A 20,448-nucleotide genomic window follows, 5' to 3' on the forward strand; every position below is an offset into this window, starting at 1 on the left:
AGAGGGATCCGCCCTCAGGGACAGGAAACCTACAGATGAAAAAGGCGGTACCTCTCTCCCACATCAGTTGGTTTCCTGTCCCTGACTGGGAACCTACAGCATACCTGACAAGTCGTCGTAGGATTCCGGGGAACGATCCAGTCCGGTGATAGGCAGCGAGGCTCCCTGCCTCGACTGGGTCGAGGCCTCGAACAGGCTCCCCCCGAAGCACCACCACTGGGGTTGGCGGGCCTTTAGGGTGAGTGGGGAGAGGCAGTGAAGAAGCTGGGAAGTCTGTCGATCCCAGAAAAGGAAAAAAAAAAAAAGGGGGCTGCTTCCTGCAGTACAGTGACGGCGGTCACTACGGGAGAGGCTCGCTGAGCCGCCAAGCAGCATGTGCAGGTGGCGGCGGTCACCGGGAGCACAGGTCGGGGCCGGCCATACCAAGGGAGGCGGTGGTGACCTCCAGGAAGCAGGCAGGGGTGGCGGCGGCCACCAGTCTCACATACAGCACTGGAGCGGCGCAGACGATCGGCGAACGTGCAGCACCGGCTGAACAGGCCCGGGCGACCCGGAGATAGCGGCGGCTACCGTGAGGCGCAAGGTACGGCCGGGCGCAGACGGCGCGCGCGCGCACGCCGTTACAAGCGCCAAAATACATGGGGCCGCAGTACACCACTGGGAGGCCACAGCGCGCATGCGCGGGCAGACACTTCCGGGGGTGCAGGGAACGCTGGGAGAGGCGGCGCCGGGGAAGAGGAAAGAAAAAAAAAAAAACGCTCACATTTAAAAAAACCCCATTAAGGGGTAAAGGAGCGTCGCCATGAGCAGAAAGCAAAAGGAGACAGCGTTCCCCGAAGCAGGGGCCGCGGCAAACGCAGGAACAGCGCCAACATTCATAGCGCCAGCACAACTCTTCCCAGCAGTGCAGCAGCGACGGTCACGCAGGATCGCGGCGCAGCCAAAGTTTCACCATGGCAGCACAGCCAGACGTGGACTCAGCAGTGGAAATAATCCCTACGCCTGAGACTGTATCTCTCGTTCCATAAGGAGGGTGAGTGATCTCCGTTAAGGCCCGCTCGCTAATATGCGGTTGTTAATTTCTTTTTTCAGGGGCGTAAATGCACGACCAAATCTAAGCACATGATATGTGCCATATGCATGGAGGAGCTACCCCCTATATGGGAGAAAAAGCTTTGTGCGGCATGCATAGAGCAAACAATTCAGGAGGAATCCCCGAGATTTGCTTCAGATCTCAAAACCCTGATCAGGACCCAGGTCGAAGACGCCCTTAAGGGCGCTAGATCCTCAAAAAAGAAACGTAGGTCCAGGCGTAGGTCGCCAGAGTCCAGTGTTAGCGAGTCAGAAAGCGAACTGTCGGACTCAAGTAACTCATCATCCTCCCAATCATCATCATCATCCTCAGAAGGGGGACGTAGCTGCTTCCCCATCGAGGAAACAGACACCCTAGTAAAAGCGGTGAGGACAACGATGGGGTTAGTAGATGAACGGCCTAAGAAAACAGCCCAAGATCTGATGTTTGGTGGGCTGGAACAAAAAAAACGGAGAGCTTTTCCTGTCAATGAGAAAATCCATTCCCTAATTAAACGGGAATGGAAAAAAAACAGACAAAAAAGTCCTCTTGACACCCAAGAGGAAATACCCCTTCGACGACCCGGCCTGCTCCTCATGGAGTAAAGCTCCTAAATTAGACGTGGCAATTGCAAAAGCTTCTAAAAAATTTGCCCTGCCCTCCGAGGACATGGGAACCCTGAGGGACCCAATGGACAAAAAAGCAGAAGCCTTTCTAAAAAATACGTGGGAGTCGGCAGCAGGGGGGCTAAAGCCAGCCATAGCAGCCACGTGCACGGCGCGCGCCCTAATGGTCTGGCTAGATCACTTAGAGTCACAAATAAAGGGGAAAGTCCCAAGAGAATACAATGCAGACGTCAGTTTCGGTGATGAGGGGGGCAGCAGCCTTCCTGGCGGATGCATCAGTAGACTCAACGAGGCTGGCAGCCAGAACAGCCGCCTTCTCAAATGCCGCAAGACGCGCCTTATGGCTGAAATGCTGGCCGGGAGACTTACAAACAAAGACCAAATTGTGTGCAATCCCGTGCGAGGGGGAATTTTTATTTGGGCCAACACTAGATGACATCCTGGAAAAGGCAGGGGACAAGAAAAAAAATCTTTCCCCGGGTTCCCCAGTCAGGCATACAAGCGGTCTTTTCGGAACAGAAGGTTCATGCGACGAAAGCCCCCAAGAGGGAACAAAGAAGGATGGGAGGATAGGAGAAATAAAAATAAGGGCTTTATGTTTAACAAACCCCCCGACAATAAAAAGTCACAATGAAGGTACTCCCCAGGTCGGGGGAAGACTATCCTGCTTTCTCCAGGCCTGGGAAAAAATATCCGCACGTTCTTGGATACTGGACATAGTAAAGGAAGGCCTGAGGCTAAAATTCATTTCCCAACCAAACGACTCCTTCGTGATAACCCCTCAAAGGACATCACAAGAGCAGCTGGCCCTACAACAGGAAATAGCGATCCTAAGAGAGAAAAACGTATTGCAAGAAGTCCCCTACCAAGACAGGGGCAAAAGCTTCTACTCCCCTCTTTTCCTTCGCAAGAAACCAGACGGTTCGTACAGGGTGATTATAAATCTCAAAAAGCTGAACAAATATCTAGAAGTGCAGCACTTCAAAATGGAGACGATAAAATCCTGTATAAAAATGCTTCCCCCAGCTTGCTTTATGGCCGTATTAGACTTGAGGGACGCATATTATCATGTGCCTATTCACAGGGATCACAGGAAATACCTCAGAGTAGCGGTGATGATTCAGGGGGGGTTAAAACATTTTCAGTTCAGGGCCCTCCCCTTCGGCCTAGCCATTGCTCCAAGGGTATTTACGAATGTAATGTCAGAGGTAATGGCCCACATAAGAGAGCAAAACGTTCTGATAGTCCCGTACCTGGACGATCTATTAATAATAGGGGTCACCTTTCAACATTGCAAACAGCAGTTGGACCTGGTCATGAAGTCACTACAGAGCCTAGGGTGGATGCTGAACTTGCCCAAGTCCAGACTCGTACCAAGTCAGGTGCAAGAGTATTTGGGAATGACACTGGACTCAATCGAGCAGAAATGTTACCTTCCGAAGGCAAAGGTTCAAAAAATGACGCAAATGACATCTCAAATGATAGCTTCCTCGAACACCACCCTGAGGAAAGCCATGTCACTGTTGGGGTCTATGACAGCCTGCATGCCAGCCGTCCAATGGGCCCAGAGCCATACCCAGGGCTTGCAGTGGGAAATATTAGATGCATACTTTTCCCTACACGGAAATTTAGACACACAGTTAAACATCTCTCCAGAAACAAGGCATTCCTTAACATAGTGGACAGCTCCAGCCAACCTAGCCAAGGGGGTTCCTTGGGCATTGCCTGCAACAAAGATCCTAACTACGGACGCAAGTCCTTGGTGGTGGGGCGCACATCTAGGCAACCAGGTGGCACAGGGGTCCTGGGATCAGGGAAGAGAGTACGTGTGACGACTCCTGGAGTGGACCCTCTGGGTCGTGACACCAACCCTCCCACTGCGAGCTGACCTAGTGAAGACCACCCGCTATACAGGGAGAGACAGGGGCAAGCCCCAGGGGGTGAGGCACCACGACTGCTGGCACCAGGCGGCCGGCTCACAGGAGACACGAGTGGGTGAGTGTGTCTGCAGGAACGTGTAAAGCGTGGACACGGGAACACGTGGTATACAGAGACTTCGTTCGTCCGGGTGTGAGTGAAGCAGGATGCGTGCAAGGAGCACGTCAGAGCACTGAGTCAGACAGCAGGTGTGCCTGGAGGTGTAACAGAGTACAGGAGCAGGGTGTGTGCCAGAGAGCACAACTGAGCATAAGACAGAGCGCAGGATTGGTAGGTGTGCCAGGAGGCACAACAGAGTAAGAGACTGAGTACAGGATCAGAGCATGTGCCAGGAGGCACAACGGAGTATAAGACAGAGCACGGATTCAGAGTGTGCCAGGAGGCACAACTGAGGATGAGACAGAGTACAGGGTCAGAGCATGTGCCAGGAGGCACAACCGAGTACGAGACAGAGCACAGGGTCAGAGCGTATGCCAGGAGGCACAACCGAGTACGAGACAGAGCACAGGGTCAGAGCGTATGCCAGGAGGCACAACCAAGTACAAAGCAGAGTGCAGATTCAGAGCGTGTGCCAAGAGGCACAACAGAGTGCAAGGCAGGGGACCTGAATACAGCGCACAGCCAGGCAGGGACACGGCAGACCAAGCCAGGAAGCACAACAATAATCAGGCACCTCCCATAGGGGGAGGTCGTCTGATATAGCACATGACTACTACTGGTTCCGGGTCAGGACCTAGCCAGAAAGCACATGACCACTACAGGTTCCGGGTCAGGTCCTCCATTACCATAGAGAGGACCGAGCCCTATACAGCACTGACAGGAGCGCGCAAACGTGACATGTAGGAGGAGACCCGGGGACGAGAGCTGCGCGTGCGCACCCGATGGGACCCCCGGAGTGACCGCGGCTCCGGAAGAGATGACGTCGGGACCGAGATCCCGCCCCCAGGTGAGCACGGCGTGACAGTACCCCCCCCCCTTTACGCCCCCTCTTTCTAAAACTGGAGAGGAACTTAGACAAAATCTGGGGTGCGTGGATATTCTCCCTGGGTTCCCATGACCTCTCATCGGGGCCAAAACCCTTCCAATCGACCAAGAACATGGTTCTCCCTCTTACCTTCTTCATGGCCAAAATGTCATTCACCTCAAACTCATCCCCCAAGCCAACAGGCTGGGGTGTGTGGCCTGGAGAAGGATGAAATCGGTTAAGAACCACAGGTTTTAGGAGAGATACATGGAAGGAATTGGGAATACGGAGTGAAGGAGGCAGCTTCAATTTGTAAGCAACATCATTAATCCGCCGGAGGACCTCAAAAGGACCAATGAAACGGGGACCCAGTTTGTAAGATGGTACCTTAAGGCGGACGTATTTGGTGGAGAGCCACACCTTGTCACCAGGGAGAAATGGAGGAACGTCCAGGCGCCTCTTGTCAGCGTGTAATTTCATTCTGTCCCGTGCTTTCTCGAGAGCGGTTTTGGTCTCCTGCCATACCCTGGAGAACTCCACAGACAGAGAATCGGCAGCAGGTACCCCCGAGACAGGAAGTACCGGTAGAGGCACATTGGGATGCTGTCCAAAGACGATGAAGAAAGGAGACTTGGTAGACGATTCACTGGAGTGATTATTGTAGGCGAACTCAGCCCAAGGAAGTAGACCGACCCAGTCATTCTGATGAGCATTAGAAAAATGCCGGAGGTAGGATGTAAGGATCTGGTTGGTACGTTCCACCTGCCCATTGGTTTGGGGGTGATAGGCGGAAGAGAAATCCAATGACACTTTCATGAGTCCGCATAGAGCTCTCCAGAATCGGGAGGTGAATTGGACCCCTCTGTCTGACACGATGTGCTGGGGGAAGCCATGAATCCTGAAGATATGGGAAATGAAGATCTTCGCCAAGTCAGGAGCAGAGGGTAGTCCGGGAAGAGGAATGAAGTGGGCCATCTTTGAAAATCGGTCTACAACCACCAAGACCACAGTACAACCGGAAGAACAAGGCAGATCAGTAATGAAATCCATGGCTATGTGCTGCCATGGAGCCGACGGAACGGGAAGCGGGAACAGAAGACCGGAGGGTGGTTGTCTGGGTATCTTGTTCTGGGCACAGGACGGGCAAGATGCTACAAAGTCTTTAACATCCTGGGAGAGTGAAGGCCACCAATAATGGCGAGAGATTAAGTCCAAAGTCTTTTTGACACCAACGTGGCCGGCAATCTTGGACGAATGTCCCCAATTTAGCACTCGTTTTCGGTTATTCTCAGCCACAAAGGTTCTTCCCGGAGGTAACGTGGTTAACTTGACAGGAGTCACAGTAATTACTTTGGATATATCAATGATATGAGAGGGTTCTTCCTCTGCATCAGACGACAGGAATGATCTTGACAATGCATCCGCTCTAACGTTCTTATTGCCGGGCCGAAAATGTAGCTCAAAGTCAAAGCGGGCGAAGAATAGGGACCACCTGGCTTGCCGAGGATTGAGCCTCTGTGCAGACTGGATGTACGCTAGGTTCTTATGGTCCGTGAAGATCTTGAATGGATGTATGGCACCTTCCAGTAAGTACCTCCACTCCTCCAAGGCCAACTCAATGGCCAATAGCTCTTTGTCGCCAATGGAGTAGTTCTGCTCAGTGGAGGAAAATACTTTAGAAAAGAAGCCACAGGTGACAAAACGTCCAGAAGAGGATTTCTGCAGAAGGACTGCGCCAGCCCCAGTAGAGGATGCGTCCACCTCGAGAGTGAAAGGTCTACTAACCTCAGGTCGGTGAAGCCCCGGAGCAGCGGCGAAGGCTTGTTTCAACGACTGGAAGGCCTCTTCAGCCTCAGAGGGCCAAGCCTTTGGGTTAGCTCCCTTGCAGATAAGGGATGAGATGGGGCGAACCAACGAGGAGAAATGAGGAACGAACTGTCGGTAGTAGTTCGCAAAACCAAGGAAGCGTTGTATTGCCTTCACCCCATGGGGCTGTGGCCAATCTAGGACGGCGGACACCTTTGCCGGATCCATGCGTAGACCTGATTCTAAGATAATGTACCCCAAGAATGGCAGGGACGTTTGCTCGAAGGCACATTTCTCGAGCTTGGCATAAAGGCGGTTCTCCCTCAGGCGCTGGAGGACTTGACGCACGTTCTTTCTGTGGGCGGAGAGGTCTGGAGAAAAAACGAGGATGTCATCCAGATAGACTACCACGCAGGAGTACAGCATATCCCGGAAGACGTCATTCACGAACTCCTGGAACACCGCTGGGGCATTGCAGAGGCCGAAGGGCATGACCAAGTACTCGTAGTGACCATCTCTGGTGTTAAAGGCGGTCTTCCACTCATCCCCGGAACGAATGCGGATCAAGTTGTAGCCCCCACGAAGATCCAGTTTGGTGAAAATTCGAGCTCCTCTAAGTCGGTCAAAGAGCTCTGGGATCAATGGCAATGGGTACTTGTTCTTGACCGTGATATCGTTCAGGCCTCGGTAGTCTATGCAAGGACGGAGGGAGCCGTCCTTTTTTACAGAGAAAAATCCCGCTCCAGCGGGCGAGGAGGACTTACGGATAAAACCTCTCGCAAGGTTCTCCTGGATATAGTCAGACATAGCTTGGGTCTCAGCAGGGGATAGCGGGTATATCCTACCCCTGGGTGGCGTAGAACCAGGAATGAGGTCAATCGGACAGTCATATGGCCGATGGAGGGGCAGAGTCTCTGCCTCCTTCTTGTCGAAGACATCTGCAAAGGACCAGTAAGCCGACGGCAGACCTGTAGGTGCCGGGGATGGACCGGCAGAGTTCATCGGACGGACGGGCAACAGGCACTTCTCCTGACAGAATGGTCCCCACTGGAGTATCTCGCCTGACCGCCAGTCCAGGGTTGGCTCATGAGTCCGTAGCCAAGGGAGGACTAGAAGAAGTGTGTAAGACATGGTAGACAAGACGAGGAAGGAGATCTTCTCCAGGTGCAGGGCTCCAATCTGCAGCTCGATCTCTTCGGTGGCCTGGGTAACGGTCTCCTGCACGGATGTACCATTGACCGAAACAATCGACCGAGGAGTCTCCAGGGATCTGACAGGAATCCGGTATTTTTTAACCGCCTAGAGTGTGATAAAATTCCCCTCCGCGCCAGAATCCAGAAAAGCCTCCTCAGAATAACGCTTGGCACCGAGATTCAATAATACAGACACGAGCAGGGGAGGAGAGGAATCACGTACACCTAGGGAGGCCTCTCCTATCAACCCTAGGTGGAGAAGTTTCCCGGCTTCTTGGAGCAGGAACGGAGGAGGTGAGAGGAGCTCCTCTCTCTGGCTAATTCACGGGCACGTTCCTGAAACCGCAGGTCAATGCGTGTCTCCAGAGAGATCAGATCCTCTAAAGAGGTGGGGGTATCCCGACCTGCCAGTACGTCTTTGATCCGACCGGACAGGCCATGCCAAAAGATCCCTACGAGAGCCTCGTTCCAACAGAGTTCGGAGGCCAAGGTACGAAAACGGATGGCATATTGTCCCACCGGTAACGTACCCTGATGGAGGTTAAATAGGGACTCGGTGATAGAGGCCAGCCGACCCGGCTCGTCGAACACCTTGCGGAAGGTGTCCAAAAAGGTGGAAAGCTGAGAGACGAGTGGGTCATTGCGCTCCCAGAGGGGGTTCACCCATGCTAACGCCTCCCCCTCTAAGTGTGAAACAATAAAAGCAATTTGGGCGCGCTCAGTGGGATAGTGCTGCGGCAAAAGCTCAAAATGTAACCGGCATTGGTTCAGAAATCCTCGACAAAACTTAGGGTCCCCGCTGTATCGGGGTGGCTTGCCGAGGCGCGGCATCGGGTGCGGGGCCGAGGACTGGGCAGAAACGGATTGTATGGCCGACAAACGGGACTCCATGGATTTCAAAAAGGCCATAATCCTGGTCTGACTCTCCCGTAGGAACACCAGTTCCTTTTGGATGGAGGTGGTGGTACCAGCAGGGTCCATGGCCTGATTATACTGTGACGACTCCTGGAGTGGACCCCCTGGGTCATGACACCAACCCTCCCAGGGCGAGCTGACCTAGTGAAGACCACCCCCTATACAGGGAGTGTCAGTGGCAAGCCCCAGGGGGTGAGGCACCACGACTGCTGGCACCAGGCGGCCGGCTCACAGGAGACACGAGTGGGTGAGTGTGTCTGCAGGAACGTGTAAAGCATGGACACGGGAACACGTGGTATACAGAGACTTCGTTCGTCCGGGTGTGAGTGAAGCAGGATGCGTGCAAGGAGCACGTCAGAGCACTGAGTCAGGCAGCAGGTGTGCCAGGAGGTGTAACAGAGTACAGGAGCAGGGTGTGTGCCAGAGAGCACAACTGAGCATAAGACAGAGCGCAGGATTGGTAGGTGTGCCAGGAGGCACAACAGAGTAAGAGACTGAGTACAGGATCAGAGCATGTGCCAGGAGGCACAACTGAGTATAAGACAGAGCACGGAATCAGAGTGTGTGCCAGGAGGCACAACCGAGTACGAGACAGAGCACAGGGTCAGAGCGTATGCTAGGAGGCACAACCAAGTACAAAGCAGAGTGCAGATTCAGAGCGTGTGCCAAGAGGCACAACAGAGTGCAAGGCAGGGGACCTGAATACAGCGCACAGCCAGGCAGGGACACGGCAGACCAAGCCAGGAAGCACAACAATAATCAGGCACCTACCATAGGGGGAGGTCGTCTGATATAGCACATGACTACTACTGGTTCCGGGTCAGGACCTCCATTACCATAGAGAGGACCGAGCCCTATACAGCACTGACAGGAGCGCGCAAACGTGACATGTAGGAGGAGACCCGAGGACGAGAGCTGCGCGTGCGCACCCGACGGGACCCCCGGAGTGACCGCGGCTCCGGAAGAGATGACGTCGGGACAGAGATCCCGCCCCCAGGTGAGCACTGCGTGACAGTACGCTTCCTCCAATATGAAAGAGCTGCTGGCAGTGAAACTAGCCCTCGTTTATTTTCTAGATTCACTACGTTCCCATCACATAAGGGTCTTCTCGGACAACCAGGTAGTGGTAGCATACCTAAACCACCAGGGGGGTGTTACACCTTCTGGCTCTGCCTTCTCCCCTGCGCGCTCCGGCCGGCGCGCTCCTGCTTCCCAGCGCGCTCCCGCGCCTGGCCTCCGGCTCCCTCGGCGTCTGGCACGCAGCGCGCAGCCTCCTGGGTAGTCTGACACGCTGGCTCCGCCCCCAAGATGGCGGCGCCCACCGCTATTTGTGTTCAGCGTCTCCTCAGGTAAGACGCCTGGTTATTGCATGCGGTGACGCCTGTCTTGTACGGCGTTCATTGTGTCTCAGGCCCCTTCTCTTCCCTCCTGTCTGCGCTGCCCGTACTACCCCTGTGCTCTCCGCTCTGTCCTCTGTCCCCCGCCGCTACTCCTTGCTTCCCGTGCTTCCTGGGTCTCCTGCCTCGCTACTCCGTCTGTGTCGCCTGCTCTCCCTCACCTCACCCTACCTGCCGTGTGTCTTCCCTCTTTTCTGGGTGCTTCATTATACCTCTTTTGTTTGCAGTTCCAGTCCTGGCCTCCCTTCCTGGCTCTCCAGTCCTGTGCATCGTCAGATCTCAGTGTGTCGCTGCGCTCTACCCGTTCGGTACTCCGCCTGTGCCGCCTCTCCGGTAAACTAACCCTGTCGCCCCTTAGAACCACGACAGCCGGAACCAATCTCCTGGGGGCCTGGCCCTAACGCTCCCTGTATAGGGGTGGTCTTCACCTGGGCACTCGCCTTCGGGGGCTCTGGAGCCGTGACCCAGAGGGTCCACACTCGGGTACGTCCTTCTTTCCCCTTTTGCGCTAGCACACCGTAACAGAATAACCAGGCCATGGACCCCGCTGGAGCCACGGCTGCTCAGAAAGTGTTAGTTTTTCTCCGGGAGAACCAGACACTTATGATGTCCTTCATGAAAACGATGGACTCGCGTCTCTCTGCTCTCCAGTCGTCGGACCCTGGTAACGCCGCCCAGTTGGCGGGTTTACAACAGAAATTGGCTCAGCAGCGAGACACCCAGTCACACATCCTCAGCTACATGGCTTCGGTGGATGGTCGGTTGCTCGCCCTGCACGCGGCTGCATCTGCGCCCTCCACTGCGGTTTCCCATCCCCCTCCGCGGTTAGCCAAGACACCCCGGTTTAGCGGTGACCCCAAATCATGTCGGGGTTTTATAAATCAGTGCCGCCTCCATTTTGAGCTGCTGCCCCAGCAATACCCCACGGACCGAGCCAAAGTGGCCTTCATCATCCCCCATCTAGATGGGGATGCTTTGGCTTGGGTCAATCCCCTCTGGGAGCGTGATGACCCGGTAGTCACCCAGCTTTCTGTTTTTCTTGAGACTTTTCGGCGGGTTTTTGATAAGCCGGGCCGTTTAGCCTCCACCACTGAGGCTTTGTTTAATTTATGCCAAGGTTTCCCTAACTGTAGGCCAGTACGCTATTCAGTTTAGGACCCTTTCCTCCGACTTAGGCTGGAATAACGAGGCCCTGGTCGGCGCTTTTTGGCGAGGTCTTTCGAGCCGTATAAAGGACGAGCTTGCAGGTCGCGACACCCCAACAATTCTGAAGGACTTGATCTCCTTAGCCACTCGTATTGATCTCCGGTTTCAGGAGCGGGCCAGGGAGAGAAGGGTCTCTCGTCCATTCTCTTCTGTCCGCAGGCCACCCAGTCCCCGTTCCAGGAGCCTTCCTTCATCCCCGGCGCCCGAGCCTATGCAGGTGGACCGCATAAAGCTCTCTGACCAGCGTCGCAAGGAGAGGAGCCTCCATGGTCAATGTTTCTACTGCGGTAGTGGCTCCCATCTCATCCGAGCTTGCCCAGAGCGTCCGGAAAACTTCTCCACCTAGGCCAGGTAAGAGAGGCCTCCCTAGGTGTACGTGATACCTCTCTTCCCCTCACTTTGTCTGTCCTCTTGCATGTTGGTGGGAAGCGGGCATCCCTGGTGGCCTATGTGGACTCGGGTGCCGCCGGAAATTTTATAAGGCTAGAGGAGGTTAATAGACTTTCCGTTCCCGTAAGGGCCCTGCAAAACCCACAAATTCTCGCTTCCGTAGATGGTCGACCCCTGCTAGAGACCGTTACTCTGGTTACTCATGAAGTAGAGTTGCAGGTAGGGGCGCTGCACAAGGAAAAAATTACGTTCTACGTCCTGGCAGGAATTTCCCATCCTATCCTGCTAGGGCTCCCTTGGCTGCGGCTTCACGAGCCCACCTTAGATTGGCATAGTGGCAACATCTTGCACTGGGGGGAGTCTTGTCAGACTCAGTGTCTGCTGTCGGTGCCTCCCGTAGGTGTCCCCAGTCCTTCCCTTGTTCCCCCTGGTTTGCCGACGGTGTACCATGACTTTTTGGATGTTTTTGATAAAAAAGAAGCTGAGACTCTTCCTCCGCACCGTTCCTACGACTGTCCTATTGAACTTGTTCCTGGTACCACCCCGCCTCGTGGAAGGATTTATCCTCTCTCCCTGGCAGAGACCGACGCCATGTCTGAATACATCCGAGACAATTTGGCTAGAGGCTTCATTCGGAAATCTTCGTCTCCTGCGGGAGCGGGCTTCTTTTTCGTAAAGAAGAAAGACGGATCCCTGCGCCCGTGCATCGATTATCGAGGCTTGAATCAAATTACGGTGAAGAACAAATACCCCCTACCACTCATCTCTGAACTTTTTGATCGCCTGAGGGGGGCACGGGTGTTTACAAAGCTGGATCTTCGAGGAGCCTACAATTTGGTTCGCATACGCTCTGGGGACGAGTGGAAGACGGCGTTTGACACGCGTGATGGACACTACGAGTATTTGGTTATGCCCTTTGGGTTGTGCAACGCACCTGCCGTATTCCAGGAACTCGTTAATGATGTCTTTCGGGATCTCCTTTACTCCTGTGTCGTGGTCTACCTGGACGACATTTTGGTCTTCTCACCCGATCTGGCTACCCATCGGCGAGACGTTCGCCAAGTTCTTCTACGTCTCAGAGAAAACCACCTTTTTGCCAAATTAGAGAAGTGTCTCTTTGAGCAGACTTCCTTGCCGTTTTTTGGTTACATCGTCTCAAACTCCGGATTGGAGATGGATCCTGAGAAGGTCTCCGCAGTTCTTAAATGGCCACGTCCCCTCGGAGTGAAGGCAATTCAAAGGTTTTTGGGTTTTGTCAATTATTACAGGCAATTTATCCCGCATTTCTCCTCTTTGACAAAACCCATCTCAGCTCTTGTCCGCAAAGGAGCCGATCCCAGTCACTGGCCCTCTGATGCCGAGGCTGCCTTCAAAACCCTGAAGCAAGAATTCGCTAAATCCCCAGTACTCCATCGCCCGGATGCCAGCAGGCCATTCATCCTTGAGGTTGACGCATCCTCTGTGGGAGCTGGAGCAGTTCTTCTGCAGAAATCATCTTCGGGTCGCACTCTCACCTGCGGATTCTTTTCCAAGGCTTTTTCCGCTCCCGAACGTAATTATGCGGTTGGAGATAGAAAACTCCTGGCCATAAAGATGGCTCTTGAAGAATGGCGCCACCTCCTCGAGGGAGCCCTCCATCCGTTCATCATTTTTACGGATCACAAGAACCTAGTCTATCTCCAATCCGCCCAGAGGCTCAACCCTTGTCAAGCTAGATGGTCACTGTTTTTCGAGAGATTTGACTTTGAACTCCACTTCCGACCCGGGGAGAAGAACATCAAGGCGGATGCTCTTTCACGGTCATTCCTGTCTGTCAAGGAGGAGGGTCCAGTCCATCTTATCGATCCCACCAAGATCCTTTCCGTAGCTCCATTAAGCCTGGTCTCCCCACCATCTGGTAAGACCTTTGTTCGAAGTGGAGACAGATTAAAGGTTCTTCGCTGGAGTCATTCATCTAAATTCTCCGGACATGTCGGAGTTAAAAAGACTCATTTGTCTCTCGCCATTACTGGTGGCCTTCGCTTTGCAAGGATGTCCAAGATTTCGTCGCCTCCTGTCCGTCTTGTCCCGGAACAAGGTCCCTCGACATTCTCCTCTAGGACTCCTGCATCCGTTACCAGTACCAACCAGCCCGTTGGATTTCTCCTCTGCCTATCACCCTCAGTCTAATGGACAAGTCGAGAGTCAACCAGGTACTAACATCTTACCTTCGGCATTTTTCCAACGCTCATCAGGACGACTGGGCCTCCCTTCTTCCTTGGGCAGAGTTTGCCTACAACAATCACCCAAGTGAGGCTTCCTCCAAATCTCCCTTTTTTGTGGTTTTTGGTCAACACCCCGGCATTCCACTTCCCGTATTCCCCACCTCGGGTGTGCCGGCAGCGGATTCCTTGTCTGTGGACTTCTCTCAGATCTGGAGGGAGACCAAAGGGGCTCTTGAGAATGCCAGTCTCAGAATGAAGCGGTATGCCGACAAGAGACGGCTAGACGCTCCCCCGTATCGTCCCGGGGATAAGGTTTGGTTAGCTTCTCGATATATAAGGTTAAAAATTCCCTCCTACAAGTTAGGTCCTCGTTACATTGGTCCCTTTGAGGTTTTGAGTCGCATCAATGACGTAGCCTTCAAGTTGAGGCTACCCGCCTCTCTAAAGATTCCCAACATTTTCCATGTATCTCTTCTTAAACCAGCAGTGTTCAACCACTTCCATGCTGCTCCTTCTCTAGTCTCCTAGTCTTGTAGCTCAGAGAACACCTTTGTGGTACGAGATATTTTGGCTAGAAAGACTGTTAAAGGAAAGACTCTGTTTTTGATTGATTGGAAGGGTTTCGGCCCCGAGCAGAGATCTTGGGAACCTCAGGAAAATATTAATGCTCCCCGCATTATGAGATGGTTTCTCTCCAATATTGGGAGCGAGGGGCACTGTTACACCTTCTGGCTCTGCCTTCTCCCCTGCGCGCTCCGGCCGGCACGCTCCTGCTTCCCAGCGCGCTCCCGCGCCTGGCCTCCGGCTCCCTCGGCGTCTGACGCGCTGGCTCCGCCCCCAAGATGGCGGCGCCCACCGCTATTTGTGTTCAGCGTCTCCTCAGGTAAGACGCCTGGTTATTGCATGCGGTGACGCCTGTCTTGTACGGCGTTCATTGTGTCTCAGGCCCCTTCTCTTCCCTCCTGTCTGCGCTGCCCGTACTACCCCTGTGCTCTCCGCTCTGTCCTCTGTTCCCCGCCGCTACTCCTTGCTTCCCGTGCTTCCTGGGTCTCCTGCCTCGCTACTCCGTCTGTCGCCTGCTCTCCCTCACCTCACCCTACCTGCCGTGTGTCTTCCCTCTTTTCTGGGTGCTTCATTATACCTCTTTTGTTTGCAGTTCCAGTCCTGGCCTCCCTTCCTGGCTCTCCAGTCCTGTGCATCATCAGATCTCCGTGTGTCGCTGCGCTCTACCCGTTCGGTACTCCGCCTCTCCGGTAAACTAACCCTGTCGCCCCTTTGGTTCCGGCTGTCGCGTTTCTATCTCCTGGGGGCCTGGCCCTAACGCTCCCTGTATAGGGGGTGGTCTTCACCTGGGCACTCGCCTTCTGGGGCTCTGGAGCCGTGACCCAGAGGGTCCACTCTCGGGTACGTCCTTCTTTCCCCTTTTGCGCTAGCACACCGTAACAGGGGGTACCAGGTCTCAACCACTAATGGAGGTAACAAAGTACATCTTCCACCTGGCAGAACACAATCTAGAATCCCTGACAGCCCTTCACATAAAAGGTTCAGAAAATCTAACGGCAGACTTCTTAAGCAGGACACGTCTAAAACAGGGGGAGTGGGAACTAAGCTGGTTAGTCTTCAACCAGATCGTGAAACTCTGGGGTCAACCAGAGATAGACTTATTTGCGAACAGTCAGAACCGGAAGCTGGAGACCTTCTGCTCAATCGATCCCCGGGGGGCCCAGTAGCCCTAGACGCCTTCACGATACCCTGGGATTATCATCTGGCCTACGCCTTCCCCCCAATATCTCTCATTCCCTTAGTACTGAGGAAAATACGGGAAGACAAGGCGACAGTAGTGGTAATAACGCCCTTCTGGCCACTGAGAATTTGGTTATCCTGGCTGAGAAGAATGTCCGTGACAGACCCCTGGGTTCTACCAGAAAATCCAGACCTGTTATGCCAGGGTCCAGTTTATCACCCACACATAAAAAAACCTACACTTGACAGCTTGGCTTTTGAGAGGGAGCTCCTAAGCATCAGGGGCTTCTCATCAAACTTGGTAACCACGCTACTACAGAGTAGAAAGCCAGTAACCACCAAAGCATATGGCAAAGTGTGGAAGAAATTCATATCAGTGTCATGTTCCGACTCAACGGGCGAAATCCCTGTAGATAAAATTCTGGAATTTCTACAAAGGGGGTTGGAGAAGGGGTTAGCTACCAGCACCTTAAAGTACAGGTGGCGGCCTTGGGAGCTTTGTATAACCACGACCTAGCCAAAAATAGATGGGTTAAGAGATTCATTAGAGCCTCAAGTAGATCTAGACCGATCCCTCTACACACCACCCCATCCTGGGATCTAAACCTAGTGCTAAATGCTCTAAGCAATTCTCCCTTCGAACCCCTAACAGAAATTCCCTTAAAAATATTGTCAGCTAAGACCTCCATCCTAGTGGCCTTAACTTCTGCCCGCCTCGTTAGTGATTTACAAGCTTTGTCAGCCCACTCACCCTTCACGCAAATCCTGGATGATAGGGTAATTCTTAGAACTGATCCAGCGTATCTCCCCAAAGTGTCTTCACACTTTCATAGGACTCAGGAAATCTCCCTACCCTCTTTCTGTCCCGATCCCAAAAACAAAACAGAAGAGATGTTACACACTTTAGATGTAAAAGATGCCTGGTCCAATATTTGACAACCACGAGGGAATTTAGGAAGGATAGGGCACTGTTTGTCTGTTTTCAGGGTCCTCGGAAGGGGCAGAAAGCATCGAAGTCCACACTGGCGAGGTGGATAAGAGAAGCCATCACCTTATCCTACTCCTCCTGCGGGGCGGCCATCCCAGAGGACGTAAGGGCCCATTCAACCAGGGCAGTGGCATCATCCTGGGCAGAGAAAGCCGGCGCTTCAATAGATCAGATATGTAGAGCTTGGTCTTCCCCCTCTACATTTTTCAAACATTACCATCTAGACTTGACCTCTTCTTCAGATCTCACCTTTGGGAAAAGGGTTCTGGAGGCGGTGGACCCTCCCTAGATGTACAATCTTTGTAATTCTCTCCGTGGTGCCGTCATGGGGGAAAGAGAAAATCGTAGTTACTTACCGATATCGGTATTTCTCTGATCCCATGACGGCACCCGTACATCCCCTCCCTTTCACACACACAGGTGTGCACATAAGAGTGAGTTAGTTAGTGTTACTACTTAGCCACGCGGTGCCTTTGTTAAGCTTAATTTGATTAATGTTGGATTTTTTATAACAGTTTGAGTTGCAGCTCAGAGTTCTGTGTAATGCTCTGTAAACCAACTGATGTGGGAGAGAGGTACCGCCTTTTTCATCTGTAGGTTTCCTGTCCCTGAAGGCGGATCCCTCTCTCTCCTTGGTGCCGTCATGGGATCAGAGAAATACCGTTATCGGTAAGTAACTACGATTTTCGTCCGCCTCTGCCTCACTGTCCAGGATTGATCTGGCTCTGGGGAATGGTCCGATGTTAAGTCTAGTGGGTGAGGTAACTTATTTGGCTAGAACTCTGTCGGATCACTCACCTATGTGTGTGGTGCTTCAGGGGAAGGGCTCTGAATTTTCCAGGAGACCCCTGTGGAGGCTAAATCCGTTCTGGCTCCAGCTGATTGATCTGGACGGCCATGTGGGGGCTGACCTGACGGAGTTCTTTAAAATTAATATGGGCTCGGCCTCGGTATTAATGGTATGGGAAACCATGAAGGCCTGCTTTAGAGGGCTGTGCATTAAAGACATATCGCTAGTTAAGACCAAGACGGGCAGGAGAGAACAGGAATTGATTAGGTCATTAGAGGGTGCAGAGGCGGTACTAATTGAGGAGCAAACCCCTGAGGCCCGGGACCGTTTGAGATCAGCGCAGAGAGGTTTGTAATATGACTATGAAAACTGCAGAGAGGAAAAGGCTGTTCTGCACAATGAATTTTTTCGAGGAGGGAGAGAGAGCGGGTCACCTTCTGTCCAGGGTGGTGGCGGCCCAAAGGGAATCGGCGTATATTGCTAAATTAAAGGGGAAAGACTGATGTGAGCATACAGGCAGTAGGGCCATACTGGACGTGATGATGGGATTTTACTCCAATCTGTACCAGTCTCACGTGCAGCAGTCGGAGGAGGAAATTGATAACTTTTTAGTGGGGGGTGCAGCTTCCACGACTCACACTAGTGGAGCAGAGGCTTCTTGAGGAGCCCTTTGATATGGAGGAACTTGAGGCAGCTCTGGCCTCTGTACCTAGTGACAGGGCCCCGGGGGGGACGGTATCCCAGGGGAAGTCTGCAAAAAATACAAGGAGGTGTTGCTTCCCAAGTTGAAGGAGGTTTACTCTGCGGGTTTGGCGGGGGGGGAGCTGCCCCGTTCCATGCGAGAGGCGATAATTGTCCTACCAAAGCAGGGAAAAGATTTGACGGACCCAGCTTCATATCGTCCGATCTCTTTGTTGACCACTGACATTAAGTTATTGGCCAAAATGCTGGCGAACCGACGTAACAAGGTCATCGAATCCCTAATTCACCAAAACCAGTCAGGGTTTATGCCCAATAAATCCACAGCTATAAATCTCCGGCGATTATACTTAAACATGCAGGCGAGGGCGGATAATGTGGGACAGAGGGTAATAGTTTCCCTAGATGACGCTAAGGCGTTCGACAGTGTGGAGTGGAGGTATTTGTGGGCGGTAATGAGAACCATGGGATTTGGTGATCAGTTTGTGAGTTGGGTGCGTTTGCTATGTACATCCCCTAGTGCTAAAATACGGGTTAATGGTTTGCTGTCTGAGAGTTTCTCCCTATATAGGGGAACGAGGCAGGGGTGTCCCCTGTCCCCCCTGCTGTTTGCGATTGCGGTAGAGCCGTTAGCGGCAAAGATTCGGGGTACTACGGATATCCGGGGATTCCAATATGGCTGCCACGTAGAGAAAGTGGCTTTATACGCGGCTGATGTGCTGCTGTTTCTGGCTGACCCGAGCGACTCCCTGAGTTCGGCTATGGCAGTTATTGGTAAATTCGGCTCTATTTCTGGACTGACTATCAACTGGGATAAATCGTGTTGCTTCCAGTGGACTCTGCTGCTCCCCTGACGCTAGACCCTGGGACCTCTTTGAGGGTGGTTAGGGAGTTTAAATATTTGGGCATTGTGGTCTCGGCTAAATTGGAGGAATATGAACTGCTTAATCTTACCCCCACTTATCAATAAGTTTCAACAAAAAATTGGAGCATGGAAGAAACTATTCCTGTCTGTGGCAGGTAGAGCAAATTTATTAACCCCTTCCCGACCAGTGACACAGCGTATGCGTCATGAAAGTCTGTGCCATTCCGACCAATGACGCATACCCAGTGTCATGACTTCAAAGCCCCCCTGCGGGTCGGGTGACCTAGGTCACTGAAAGGTCACCCAACCCGCAGATACAGGGGGCTTTGTACTTAACCACGAGGGGGCGTGGCCTCGCCCCTCGTGGCTGCGATCGCTCTGATTGGCTGTTAAAAGTGAAACAGCCAATCAGAGCGATAGTAATATTTCATCAATGAAAATTGATGAAATATTACAATCCAGCCATGGCCGACGCTGCTGTAGCATCGGACATGGCTGGTGACACCGATCCGACCCCCCACCCCCGGTTAACGGGGGAGATCTGCCCCCCGCCACTGAAAGACAGCGGCGATGTGCCGCCGCTGTCATCATCTGCCCCCCCGCCTTCCCTCCGCTCCCCCCTCCGCCCCCCTCCCACCCCCCAGTACTCAGAGTGCCGCTATGGCTCCCGGTGTCCCGGACCATGGGCGCCGCCATATTGGAAAATGGCGGGCACATGCGCAGTGCGCCCGCCGGCTGCAATTTCCTTTCATTCATTTTGATCACTGTGATAAACTCACAGTGATCAAAATAGAATGAAAAGTAAATAAACCCCCCGATTATCACCCACAAAGGCAGCAACAACTAAGAAAAATAAAGAAATTTTTATTTTTCCGTTCTGGTTAGGGTTTGGAACGAGGGTTAGGGTTTGGAACGAGGGTTAGGGTTTGGAACGAGGGTTAGGGTTTGGAACGAGGGTTAGGGTTTGGAAAGAGGGTTAGGGTTGAAATTGGGGTTAGGGTTGGAATTAGGGTTAACCCCTTAACGACCAGGGTTATTTTTGGTTTTACATTTTCATTTTTCCCTCCCCTTCTTTCCAGAGCCATAACTTTTTTATTTTTCCGTTTATATGGCCATGTGAGGGCTTATTTTTTGCGGGACGAATTGTACTTTTAAATTACATCATTGGTTTTACCATATTGTGTACTCGAAAACGGGAAAAAAATTCCAAGTGCGGTGAAATTGCAAAAAAAGTGCAATCCCACACTTGTTTTTTGCTTGGCTTTTTTGTTAGGTTCACTAGATGCTAAATCTGACCTGCCATTATGATTCTCCAGGTCATTACGAGTTCATAGACACCAAACATGTCTATGTCCTCTTTTATCTGTGGTGAAAAAAAATTCCAACGTTTGCTAAAAAAAAAAAAAAAAAAATTTGCGCAATTTTCCGAGACCCGTAGCGTCTCCATTTTTCATGATCTGGGGTCGGGTGAGGGCTTATTTTTTCTGTGCCGGACTGACGTTTTTAATGATACCACATTTGTGCAGATACGTTCTTTTGATCGCCCGTTATTGCATTTTAATGCAATGTCTTGGTGACCAAAAAAACGTAATTCTGGCGTTTTGAATTTTTTTCTCGCTACGCCGTTTAGCGATCGGGTTAATGGTTTTTTT

The 20,448-nt window shown here is 52.5% G+C and overlaps 1 protein-coding gene across 8 annotated transcripts in view; it reads left to right on the forward strand.

Moving 5' to 3' along the window:
- The window catches only part of HMG20B (high mobility group 20B), a 282,791-nt gene that overhangs the window by 234,439 nt on the left and 27,904 nt on the right, over positions 1 to 20,448 (forward strand). For 6 of the 8 annotated variants that reach the window (XM_073543403.1, XM_073543406.1, XM_073543404.1 and 3 more), the window contains one exon: positions 17,040 to 17,111. The exons of the other annotated variants lie outside the window; for them this stretch is intronic. In XM_073543403.1, the coding sequence (XP_073399504.1) occupies positions 17,040 to 17,111 (72 nt within the window). The remainder of the gene's footprint in view (positions 1 to 17,039; positions 17,112 to 20,448) is intronic. 8 annotated transcript variants of the gene reach the window in all.

This window comes from Dendrobates tinctorius, unplaced genomic scaffold (assembly GCF_039654945.1).
Source record: "Dendrobates tinctorius isolate UK_male_01 unplaced genomic scaffold, ASM3965494v1 ptg000132l, whole genome shotgun sequence".
Classification (NCBI taxonomy): Eukaryota; Metazoa; Chordata; class Amphibia; order Anura; family Dendrobatidae; genus Dendrobates; species Dendrobates tinctorius.